This window comes from Paramisgurnus dabryanus, chromosome 2 (genome assembly GCF_030506205.2).
Source record: "Paramisgurnus dabryanus chromosome 2, PD_genome_1.1, whole genome shotgun sequence".
NCBI lineage: Eukaryota > Metazoa > Chordata > Actinopteri > Cypriniformes > Cobitidae > Paramisgurnus > Paramisgurnus dabryanus.
Window position 1 is genome coordinate 25,762,752 of NC_133338.1, and position 13,377 is coordinate 25,776,128.

Here is a 13,377-nt window from a genome sequence, read left to right on the forward strand (position 1 = left end):
GATGTTTTTAGTGTGTAATGTACATTTTGTGGAAAATTTGTGTGCAAGTTGTATTCTCAAACCAATAGATGACCTCTTATGCAGATATAATGGGAAATGCTTTTTCCTGATTTGGTTTAAAAAAAAAAGAATACAAATGATTGTTTAATCATTTATTTATTTTTTCAGGTCTTTCTCTTCATTTCTGAACAGTTTACATATTTTTATCTATTACTTGGCAATATAAAGTAGTATAGGCTCTACACATGCATGCCACTGACTTTATTCTAGACACAGTTGTAATACATCATACAAATCAATATAACCATTCAATGTCTGTATATTTATAACATTACATTGATATTATATACTATAAGAAAAAACACAAAAAACACACATACATAACATAATATGCAGATAAGGACGTTTTATATTCACTTCAAATCAAGATATTGAACCAGTTGGAATATCTATGTATAATTTGCAATGTACACCTGCACCAAACTTTATATGCTGATGAAGAGTTGTTATTCAATCTTAAATGTTTGTATTATGTTGATTAAGTGTAAAAATCACCAGTCGAAATAGTTAAAAACTGCAGTACTGCAACTGATCATTTATAATATGCCTGACTTCTCACTCCTAAAGATAAAAGTTCTTGAGCTGCTGTTTGTCAGTGAGGAAGATCCTATAACTTACATGAAACATCAGAAAGGTTCTTCAAGGCTCTTGGGTAGTTAGGTAGAAACTAGTTTGGCGATACACTTTTATCTGCCCTTTGTACTTCATATTGTCTAAAAAAATACCCGATATTGATTTCATCTTGGTAGAAATTGGCAGAACAGTAATATCACAATCAGAGTCACGCTGTTATTCACTATATCAGTATGACTTCATGGCCTGCAGCCTTGGGCCGAAATACAAATATGCTGATATAGAGTCTATGACTAGCTTGTCATATTGCTTCATAACTTAACAAGATAAGAAAAAAGGTTCTTCTATGGCATATCTGCAAAAACCTATTTTGGCACCTTTGTTTTTGCAGTGTGTGTCCTGTATAAAAAAAAACCCTGAATCTAAATAACTGCAGTTTTATGTGATCAAGCCTATGAGGAAAATTACAGAAATGCTTCCAATACATGTTTACTGACTTTAACGTTATTTCTGAATGGGTACTGTAAATAATTTTCAACCTGTAATGTATAAACAAACTGATTTCTTTGCCTTATCCACACAAAACATTCACATTATTTTGCAGGTAAACATGATTACTATATAACATAATCCTAAAATACCTAGACATGTGTATAAGGTTGTATGTGACTATTATATAGCAAAAAAATTAAGAACAAAAACAATTGACAAACAAATGTCAGCTGCTTCTGTATCAGTGATTTGTATTTTTCTATGCCATGATCTTTTAAAAGGCACCCAGTCAACAGGCACTTATGGTAGGATGACTATCATTGTAAATTTTGCAATACAAAATGACCATGAACATTCCTTTGACTTGGAGCGGCAGCTTTATGTAGTTTTTGGTTACTAATAAAAGTTCCTTCCTAAGTTACTAATTGGAAACATGCTTAAGAAAACACAGTATTGCGCTGTTTGGAGTTTCCAACTTGTTCAAAGAAAATGAAATCCTATGAGAGAAAAAAAACAAAGACTGTTGAGTCAGTGCAGATACCTAGTAAAAATACTGTTCTTGTGTATCTGATTTGTGGTACATAATATATCAACAAAATACACTTTACTTTTTTAAAGAAAATGTATAAAGGGCATGGTGTGCCTAGAATGTGTCTGTGAAGTTTCAGCTAAAAAATACCCCACATATCATTTGTTACAGCATGTCCAAAATGTTTATCACTGAGTATCCGTGGTCGGGGCTTTATCAGTGTGACATCAGATTAACAAGAGAAACAAAACTTTTCATCCATTTAAACTGCTCTGAATGGAGTTCCTTGAGTTATCTAAGCTACTTTACAACATGGTAAAAAGAGTTGAAGTGTGCTATTAGCTGAATACTTACAATAAGGAAAGCGGCACCCATAAGTACAGCCTTCATCTTCACATCCATGTCTAAAGGAAACTTGATGCCAAAGTTATCAGCGTCAGTGAAGGCCTCCTTTAACAGTCCGCTCCACTGCTTACTGATTCGGCCAATAGACTGCCCACCATCCTTGCCTTTTAGCTAAATAAAGAAATAAAGCCTATAGTGAAAAACTAGCACAATGTTATGTTTGCACGTGCTGTATAAAAGGTCTCGAGTCCTGATTCTGGAGGGCCGCCGTCCTTTAGCGTTACATCTGCATTAGTCTAAATAAAGTTGAACATGCATCTCTGTTTCTATTTAGCCTTCCATCCACACCAACTCTCCCAAGCAGACAGATGTAACAATGCAGTTTTCTTGGAAAATTTGAAAACAATGTGCATTTGTTTAGTCGTGTGTCCATTCAACCCAAAACAATCAGGTTGGCAGCCCAAGATGTACCAGTGCCTGCTATCCACATTGAAAGCATTGTCACACAGTAAGCCAGTGAGGGTATTTAAAAGAAAAGCTCATCCAAACATGAAATGCCACTCCAGATGTATATGAGAAAAAATGAGTCATGTTATTTTTGAAGAGTAATTCAAATGACTCCTTTGGGTAAATGTGAAGTTAAATGATACGAACGCGTGAGAACATAATTCATATTTTGAGCTTCTTTAGCCAATGATACCTTACCCCATATTAACACATACACTTTATAATGTACACACTATACCAGGGGTCTCCAAATATCTATCTTAGTTAAAAAAATTACCTCAAAGTTCACGTCACTACAGCAGTTACAGGCCAAGCAGGGCCCGTCGAGCTTCATCAATGTCTCCTTGTTTGCTCCCTGAATTGAGAATTTTGGGTAGCATGGGTGCCAGTCCTGTTTTACATATCCTATGGTCGTTCCTGGGGGCGCCTGCACCTCGAGCTGAAGGTGAAATGTTTACATAAGTCTTAGTGACAGATGGTTTAAGAGAATAGACAGATGTGTTTTAGTTAGGGAATTAGCTCTTTTCTATTTATATGCATAATAAATCTATAATGTCTAGTGATGCACACATTGCCTTCTGAGCCAACTGATGTGTGTACATAAATAGGCATAATTGAAGCTGTTAAGTAAAGACTACAAGACTCCATTACCTCCTTATACTATTTATAACTCAGATTTTATTTTCTTCTTTTATCTTTACATTAGCATTGATAATTGATATGACATGTAGTTATACCTCTTGCAGGCAGCAGGGGCACCAACAGGTGACACAGCGGTAAGGTCGAATGAGCCGTATGACCTCTCGGTCACTATTATCTTTGATCTTCATGTCAAAGCTGCGCAGTGCACCACAGCAGTTACGCGTGCAGCAGTCATTTTTCTCTTTGGCAGAGTAGATCTTCTGGCCCAGGCTGTTTTTGACCTCATATTTGTTATTGGTTTCAAAGCCAATGAATGCTGTCGAGGACAGAGAAATATGCAGAAAAGTTTGATCACATTTTCTAATTTAACTTGTTTAATATATAAGAAAGGTTCACTACATTACTGTGATCGTCAACAAAATACTTTCAGATGGTTCAATGCTCCCATAGATTTTTAGTGTTTATATATCAACACAATAATTATACTGGGAGTCTCAAGGTTTATGCCCTATAAACAAAGTCCTCAATTTAACTAAATGTTGACAACTGTAATCCTTAAAAAAATGCCTGAAATCTCCATTTGTGCTACAATGGTTACTGTTAATTTTGATCAGTGTTTTCCACAAAATAAAAGTTTTTGTTAAAGTGCCTTGGGTATATTGTAAAACACACTAAAAGAATATTGGCATATTCTCTCATTTTGTAATCTCTACTGTACAATATATTGTTGTTTTGCTTTATTAAAACAAGGTGAAATGAATAATCATCAATGATACAATGATAGTGTAGGAGGCAAGTTGCACAATTTATTGGGATGATTGTTGTTTGTCATTTAATTAAAACATTGATATGTGTGCATTAATATGATACTTAGGGAAAGCTAAAGATTTGTCTAGCTGTATTTTGTTGTAATGCTACTATTGACTATATAACGTTTGCATTGTTCCTTCCCATCTTGAGACAGAAAAAAAACATATTTTAAAACAATGTTTCCATTTTGTTTTCCATTTAAATGATTTGAATACCTACTACGTAATTGTTTGTATTTGCTTAATGTAAATACTTGCATATACCTATTTTCTTATAGTGTCATGTTTCATTCAGAGCTCTGATAAACAATGTCAAAGTTAATCCTTTCTCTTTGTGTTGAAATTAAACCTAAAAACAAATAAAGTCTCACCTTCTAATAACTCCACTTTCTGGTGAATAAGGATCTGATCAATCTGAAACACACAGGGTATATGAATTAAATAAAAAAAACCTTATATACAAGTTCAGTAGCACAATAAGAGCGAGGGTGAGGTAAGCGCACCTGAGTGAGGTACTCCAGACCAGGTGGCACTCCGGCGGGCACTGACGCAGGTGCAGGTGCAGGGGCTGAAGAAAGTCGTGAGAAAAATAATTCATTAGTCAGCAATAAACATATTGCATTGTCTTTACAGTACAAAACTTTTTAAAGTGCTATGAAATCCACAAATTAGCATATTAGTTTAATATTTTAAATGACTATCTGCCAATTTAATTTAAGCGGCACACATGAGCTAAAGTTAAAACTAATTATTACAGTGCTTTCTGGAATACTTGTTTCTAATTGGTCAGTTGCCATTTCAAGTCAATATTTTGGTTTCATATATTTACATGTGGCAAGTAGTCGTGTAATATGTGGGCTAGTGAGATATCATTCAAATAATTTAATGGCCAGTCTTTAATTATTGCTTAAATAAACCCAGGCAGTTTAATCAGGACATGTATTTTAAGAACACTATCCCTTAAGATAATTTTTTTAAATATTTTAATAAAGTTTAGTTTATTTATTTATTAAGCACATTTAAAAACAGCGCTTAAAACTAAAAAGGTATAAAACAAACCATTAAATAAAGTGGTTCTTCATAGAGGATTTAAACATAGTGATTGAGGAGGAAGTGCAGGAAAAGGGAGCCTAGGAGCAGATATTGAGAAAGCCTGATCACCTTTGACTTTAAAACATGAACGAGAGACTAAAAGCAGTAATTGACTAGAAGATCGAAGAGATCTTAATGCAGCACTTAGGCCAAGTGGACAAAAAGCTTTTAAAACTAATAGGAAAATGTTTAAGTCAATGGGCAGGTCAAAGTCATGTTTACTGGTGCCATTCAGTAATCTGGCTGCCACACTTGATTGACATCATTTACAAATAATCTGGAGCAATTCAATGCAATACCAGACAGAGGGAATAACAGTAGTCCACCTTTGATGTTATAATGCATAAATAATCATTGCTAAAATCTTCTTTAAAAGATGTTTTAAAAAAAAACTCTTGTTTTTAGTAATAGACCCAACACAGGATCTAGAAAAACACCAAGGTTTGTTATCCAATTATGCGCATAAGTAAACAGCGGACCTAAATGATTAACAATGAATCTAGTGGAATAACAATTATTTCAGTTTAATCACTTTTTAGCTGTAAGAAGAAATAAAGCAAACTCAAACAGATCAAAAAATCGGGCGGCTGTTGTTACAATACAATATTAATATATACACACACTAAAATATTTATTTATGTTTCTCTATATGTTTACCTCCATACTGTTGTCCATGTTGAGATTGTGAACTAGCTGGACCAGGCTGATACATGACCGGCTGATCTGAAACTGAATGATACCCTACTTGAAATCCGGGTGGTGGGGCAGCCTGCCCAGGATCTCCATAGCCTCCCATGGGATAAGGGGACATGGAATATGGAGGTTGGTTTGGCGATGGATAGCCTGATAAATAAAATACAAAAAAACTGTTAATTTTCTGACACTTTTTTTGTGTTATGCTTTTAACATATTATTTGTCATTTTAACACGTTATGTGTCATTTTGTTAAAATAAAACACAATTGGTGTTAAAAGTAACACAAAAAGTGTTGTTTTAATAATAACACATATGTGTGGATTCTGGGACAATGCATTTGGTGTGTTGTCCCTAAACTAACACTGATGTGTTGTTTTTAACACATCTGTTCTAAGAGTGTCTCTGATTTTGCATACATCATAATACAGTAAATTTAGATCATGGCTTTAAGTCAGAACTTTAGACACTCTGTGGTTTATTTACATGGGTATTTGTCTATTTATTATCAAGTAAGCCTTTTGAACTTCAAATCAGAGTCGTCTGATGAAATTTGTTAATCAAATGCACCAAGCTCTTCCGCAAACTGGTCCACGCCATTAAAATTCCTCCACCAGGGGGATAGCATGCAGTGTATTGTGAACTAATTGTAACTCATACATGTCAGTTTGCAGCCAGGGCATGCGCAGGACGACTTGTGTGGAAAATGTGGAAAAACGGTTCAAAGACTTTCAAACATTTATAATGCGTTTAGAAACAATTCTCTGAAATGACTTATATGGACAGTATATCCTCAACCATAATGGCACATTCAGCCATAATGATATTTTCAAGACGAGACAACCAGACACAAGGGAGACACGGTCTATTCAGTATTGATAGCCATTAGGCAAAGAGAATAGTCCTTTTCTTCGGGAGCAGGCTGAAGACATTTCTGTTTATCAGCACAAAGGTCATTACAACAGATTTGTGGATATTCTGTTATGGGGAGAGTCCCAGTGCTAGGTAAATCTATCTATCAGCTTATATTAAAAATAAAACAAAATCACAAAAAAATTTCCCTGTTAAGCATGAATGTGATCAATCAAAGAACCAAGTATATACGTTCATTTATTGAACATAATCCTAGAATTCCCGAGCATCAACACAGAGGAATTATTCAAGAGACACTCGACCTACAGCGCATGAAGGATTATTTTCACTAATGTGATGTGCTTTATTCATGATACCTTCTTGCTGAAGTTATGAAGCTTACTGATGAATGATGGATGTATGCAATGTTTGAAGAAAAGGAAAGCACTTTTCAACATCCATCATCTTCTGTCCTTTCATTCACTGAGTGCTTTCACGTGATGTCTGAGTTGCCCGGCAAACCAGATGAACTCACATTGCATCTACATGCCTGATCGTTTCTAATTTGATTTTCAAGGCCTACCACATACAACTTAAAGCTGCTTTCATTATGCTAGCTCACTGTTCTGGTTACATGCCTCTACTTTCATAAAACAAATGTCGCTTTTTCTTATGATAATTTTTCACCCATGCATGCAGACATTTAAAAGCATTCACAAACACTACATCTGTAGCAGTATTATTCTACCATACTGATATCCTGTATCCACAATTAAGTATCGTCTACAAGAGGGGTTCACAAACTTTTAATTTCATGACTCACTTGAATTGGTCTAATCTATCCTGGGACCCACCAACATATTTTAAAAGAAAATATGAGGGGAAATACATTTATTTCTTTTCTTTTATTAGTTTTTATTTTCCTTGTCATTTTATTAATGAAATGTATATATTATGGTTTATCATACTAAAATCATTGTCATTAGTTGGACTAAACTGTTTTTGTGCACTGTAAAAAATTTAAAATGTTCATTCAACAAAGAAAATTAAGTAACTTGAACAAAGATTTCTTTGTTGAAGGGCGTCAATTCATTATTTTGTGTTCACTGAATGAAAAAAGCATAATCATTCAGCTAACAAATATTTTTTTGTTGACTGGACTTGGATATATAAGCTTTTGTCCAATTCGTTCACCCAACTTGCCAAACTGAGTAATCTGAACAAGCAATACAAAAAAACAATGCATTGCGACATGTTCACTTCTTTGGTTAATATTGACTAAAAAAGATGACTGTTTTAATGTTTGCTGGCTTTATTTATGTTATGTTGTTAATGTTAGTTATATGTTGTATTTAGAGTTATTTTAAAAGAATAATGTTTGTTCATTGTTACCATGATTGAGAAGTGTGTGTTCAGTGTAGAGGGCAGCACAGTGAGTTAGATTATGTATAGATTATGCTTTCACAGAAATATGAAATAAGATGGTTTCAGAAAGGCTTTTGAAATATTACAGACAAGTAGACATTAAAATATATGCCCAAAACATATAAAAAGGGGAAAGCAAAACACCTCAGTCATAAGGACAAAGTTTCTGTATGGTAGTAGCTTTTACACCTTGACCGAGTAATGAGGGAGTTTAACAACCTTTAGTATACTAGATCATCCTGCAATACCAGTTTTCTTTTCTATTTAAATAAACATTACTGGTATCACCTCACTCTAAAAGACAAAGGATTACAAAACCTTTTGAAACTGACTGACAGAGTCATGCTTTGGATTAATGACTTACACGTGAATATAAATCAGAAGTTAGTGTTAGTGTATTTCACTCACTCACTTTCTTATAAAATGGCTGATAGGTTCAGTTAGTATGGGAGTATTTTAAAGTGAACTATCATCGGAGTCCTAACATCTATTCCCATAGTAGTCATAGTTCTTTATCTATGATCATTAACCTCCTAAGACCCAAACTTTGGTTTGTCTTTTTTTCAGATTTCTTCCAGCTATTTGGGATTAGGAACCAAAAAAATATAATAAAAAAATATTTTTCTTTGAACATAAAGCAGTGTAATTGTCCACGTTTGTGTACAACAGGATCCAGTTACACAGAATTAAGTATTAAGGTTAAACAACAAAAAAATGGAATGCAATGACACGCCAGGTCTTAGGAGGTTAAATGTGAGGTGCATAATGTTCAGCTGTATTCATAGTTTTGGGTGGAACAGAAAAAATCTTTAGCAAAGACAGATCTTTGACCAGATTTGTAGTAGAACATTGAAATAATTTAACACAAGATGCTATAATTGAACATCCTGTGGAAATCAGTGAAAGTGAAACACTAACATCCTGTCTTTATTTCCTGTATCCCTTTCCTGTTGAACTCTAGGGAAAGATTATATTTCACCAAAAGACACCTTTAAAACCATTAAAAACCAAAGGCAATTAAAACATACAATATATCATACTGTAAATTAAATCTAATTCAAACATTAATAGACTATTACTGCAGAAAATGTAGAACATGCAATTTACATCTTTGTATTTATCTGTTGCACCACATCTAAAACACAAATACACAAATATCCAATGTTTTTTTGTTTAAGGAAATGTAAAGAATAGCGTTACCTGGTCCAGACATGTTGAAGTAAGAATATGTTTTAATGGCCTCCTCTCAGTCCGGAGCGAGTCACTATGTGGGCGAAGAAAATATAAAGAGATTGTTTTTGTAAGTGGAAACAGGTTAAACAGGTCAGAAAGAAGTCCATATTGAGATAAAAATCGAGAAGGGGTTTTAACATTAAGTGGCATGGCATCTTACGCACAGAAGCCAGTGGCACGTGCCACTATGTTTTGTGGCACTTCCGGTTTCAATTGGCTCGTACCAGTGGCTCGTCGAGTGGCACGTCCGGTGTCCAGTGGCTCATGACACTGTTTAGTGGTGGCTCGTCGAGTGGCACTTCCGATGTCCAGTGGCTCATACCATTCCGTTTGTGGCTTGTCTACTGACACATGTCAGTAAAACTTAGGTCTGTTGGATTGAGGCATGTGGCACTGATATTCACCGATCGATCATTACAGAACCGAAAGTAACTTACGCGTGCTGCTGCTATGTTCATTCATTTGTGACACAATGATTTTGTGTGTCCTTTTTGACTGTCTGGTGTTTCCGGTAACCGAATGTTTGAAATGCATCGAGAGCTAAAAAGGACATTTTGATGATCGTATGATCATAATTCAAAAATTAAGTATTAAAAATGTAAATATTTAAAATGGGAAGGCAAATATTTTATATATTTAATAAAGCACAACATTTGTCTGAGCTATATTGTATATTGTATAATAGTTTTAAATATACATTTTCTAATTGTATTATTTGTGAAAATGTAGTCTGTGAGTGCCATGTTTTTATTTGTAAACAGTGCCAATGTGTTGTATTTAATAAAAAGTGTCATTTATAAGAATCTCGCAGAATATTATAATATTTTTTTTCTGCAAAGCACCGCATTTACACACATGCACGCCAAAACAGTAGGTGTCAGTCTAACCATGTTTATGTTTAAAAACAATGTCCTATTACATATTTTACAACTTGATATTTATTTTATTTTATTACAACTTGATATTTACACGATGTTGACAGTGCAGATACGTCACGTGCCCTTCAAAATTACATTTTATATAGTCTATATAGATTGTTGTCTATAAGAAATAAGGGTTTGAACAAATTATTATTTCACAACATTTATGAGATGGTCATTATTTTAAATAAATTGTTGGATTATTTCAAAGCAAAACAGATTTACAAAGCACTTAGCAATACAATTTACAAACGATTAAATCAAACACTGTTTTTTCCTTTATTTTATGCATTTCATTGGATCTAAATGTTGCCGACAGTATGCTTTAAGGAGGAGTCAGTTTTTTTCTTCGATCTCGTCTTTCATTTAAAGGGTATCTAGTAGACTCAATTAAATTAGGCATACTACTTTAAAAAAAAAGATTTACAAAAACTGATTAAATATTAAGAAAAGGCACAATGTTCACACGACCATGGCTCAGACAAATGCTGTGCTTTATTAAATGAAAACACTTTGCATATTATGCATTTCCATTTTAAATATTGTGATCATACAATTCCTTTATGAATGAGCGTCAATATGATATATTTAGCTCTCGACTCAATTTACGCATTCGGTTACCTGAAACATCAGAGTCAGAAAGGACACACAAAATCATTGTGTCACAATTAAATGAACATAGCAGCAGCACGCATAAGTTACGCTCGGATCTGTAATGATCGATCGGTGACTATCAGTGCCACATGCCTCAATCAAACCTAAGTTTTACTGACATGTGTCAGTGTACGAGCAACCAAACGGAGTGGTATGAGCCACTGGCCATCGGAAGTGCCACTCGACGAGCCACTAAAAAGTGGCATGAGCCACTGGACACCGGAAGTGCCACTCGACGAGCCACTGGTACGAGCCAATGGAAACCGGAAGTGCCACTAAACATAGTGGCACGTGCCAGTGGCTTCTGTGCGTAAGATGCCATGCCACTTTATGTTAAAACTGCTACTGTAAAAATCAGTGTACATTTAAACGCGAATGAACACGCAAAACCAACTGGAACGGTTTAAACAGATGAAATCGGTGAACAATGTGCGTGCCAAGCCACCGTAAGTTGTTTAGTATGAAAATATACAGAAACGATAAAGCCGTGACGTCCACAAGTGGGTGTGGCGAAGGCTATCCATTAGTGTTTCAAAAAAAAAAAAAAAAAAAAATGCATTAGTGTTTCATACGATAGTCATACGATGTCACTTGACAACGTGCAAATGTGAGTAAAAAATAGAATAGTAATTCTATAGCAATAGAATATCAATTAACAAGCGTGCACAAAAATGATTAAATAAAATTAAAACACAAATATTATTGTTTTGCGATATCAAAATATATCGAATAATACTATTTTATTGGCTGCTATTTACTGATAGGTGTTAAGTAATCGACAAACTTGACTTTATAAAGAATATTGCATATATTTAGTGATTCTGACCTAAGGCACGATATCAGTTCTGTAACAGATTATATTGCCTACAAATATACAGCGCTAACCATTTGTTTTGCATAGCCGTGACTTCTAAAAGCAAAGCATTATAATACATAAAGAAAACTCACATTTATCTCACTCAGGCTTGACAAAGCAGTTGTTGTTAATCTGACTAGGATTTTGAAAACGAGAACGTTTTAGACCTTTTTTACTTTTCGCTTTACACTTCCGATTGTAGAATAAATGTTAACTGTCATTGATCACCTACCGACGCCCAACGAAGATCGTTTACTTTATGAAATTAATCTCCTCCCCTTTTCTGACGCATGTGCTGTGTCCACATGACTTCTATTAAGCACAATGGGTTAAAAAAGGGACATTTTGCATTACAAAACTTTTTTTTGTATATGAATGCTTGCATACCGAGAGCAAAGCGTGAAAACCATATAACGCCCAAAGCGCCAGAAATAGCATCATCCACAACCTTATGCTAAATAGGCTGTGTAAAAGGTGTTTACCCAAAATATGTAGGCCTAGATTAACTGATGTGTTAAAGTAATAATGTAGCCCAGTAATTTACTAAACCAACAGCTGGATTTACATCCCTATTATCTGGTTTTAACGTCGTGAATTGTGTTCATAAGATTTCGTATTTTTTTAATGCTTAAAAAAATTTGAGGATTTATATCACATACAGTATGTATTTTATTAACCCTACAGCAGTGTTTTTCAACTAGGGGTCTGGGGCCCACCTCAACAAATTTCCATGGGAGCCTCATGATGACTTTTCTTTGCTATTGATTGGTTATTTCCCTAACTTACATCTGTCATGCCAAGCTCTATTTCTATTGGGTAGAAATAGTGTAATTGGAGGGTCTTTTTAATATTGTTGTTGTGGGCAATGGAGAGGTTGAAGTGAAACAGCGAACCACTGCCATGCAGGTTGTTTATCTCTCGACAGGTGGCACCACTGAGCACTATTGATTAAAATAAATGTTTCGCTAGGTCGAGCTGTTTGTTTATCATCATCACTCTCATTATAAACCCAGTGTTTGGAAAATAAATAGATGTGGTTTCTATATATATCTATCATAACGGGATAATAGGATATACCCAAAACATGTTCAGTTCCTGGTATATACTGACGCATGAAGCTACAGTGCACTACATGGGTATTGGGACAATAAATGCAAAGTTGCTCTTTTTGCATATAATAGACAGTACAAAAGTGTCACATTTTATTTTTCACCCGTTTTAACAAACAATTGACCAATAGTAGAACACGTTTGGATTTTAATACTTCTATCTAATGTGAGCATATTGAGACTCACAAGTATTAAATGATAAACTGCCCTGAGGCATTATTTGTTTACACACAAAAAGAGAATAGTATCATTTTGATCTCTTGCTTCTACAGTCTGAGTCTAGCATGGTGACAGAACACACAAGTCAGCATGTAAGGTTGTTGTTCTTTGTTGATAAAGCATATATATGTATACATAATTAAATGTACTAAAATGCCTCATATTTTGCATCATATTAATTATACAAATTTCATATCTCCCCAGCAAACAGAGCATTTTTTTTCATTACTTTTCCAATACTTGAGGGCACTGTACATACTGTAGATATGTTATGTCCACCATTAGAATACAGTCAGTACATCAAAACATTATAAAATAAAAAAAATTAAGACATTAAGAAGACAGCAGTGTCAGTTTAGACAGTTAT

At 34.4% G+C, this 13,377-nt stretch overlaps 1 protein-coding gene across 2 annotated transcripts; it reads right to left on the minus strand.

The window, feature by feature from the left end:
- Nucleotides 1-137: 137 nt before the first annotated feature.
- On the minus strand, nucleotides 138-11,911 carry LOC135730865 (phospholipid scramblase 1-like). Of its 2 annotated transcripts, none has more exons than XM_065248845.1 (9): nucleotides 11,775-11,911; nucleotides 9,220-9,283; nucleotides 5,707-5,892; nucleotides 4,461-4,525; nucleotides 4,329-4,371; nucleotides 3,244-3,464; nucleotides 2,784-2,945; nucleotides 2,009-2,170; nucleotides 138-1,622 (listed from the first exon to the last, which is right to left on the minus strand). In XM_065248845.1, the coding sequence occupies exons 2-9, from the start codon at nucleotides 9,230-9,232 to the stop codon at nucleotides 1,563-1,565; spliced, it is 912 nt and encodes a 303-aa protein (XP_065104917.1). In that variant the 5' UTR covers nucleotides 9,233-9,283; nucleotides 11,775-11,911; the 3' UTR covers nucleotides 138-1,562. The 2 variants fall into 2 exon arrangements, with proteins under 2 accessions (XP_065104917.1, XP_065104916.1); XM_065248844.2 differs by lacking the exon at nucleotides 11,775-11,911 and adding an exon at nucleotides 11,190-11,325.
- Between the last annotated feature and the right edge of the window lie 1,466 nt (nucleotides 11,912-13,377).

Excerpts from the sequence above, each read along its gene's own strand:
- LOC135730865 (XM_065248845.1), bottom strand. Across the intron at positions 3,465-4,328 it reads GAAAGTGGAGTTATTAGAAG|CATTCATTGGCTTTGAAACC; the intron begins GTGAGACTTTAT and ends TGTCCTCGACAG. Across the intron at positions 1,623-2,008 it reads TGGGTGCCGCTTTCCTTATT|GATTTCATTTTCTTTGAACA; the intron begins GTAAGTATTCAG and ends TTTCTCTCATAG.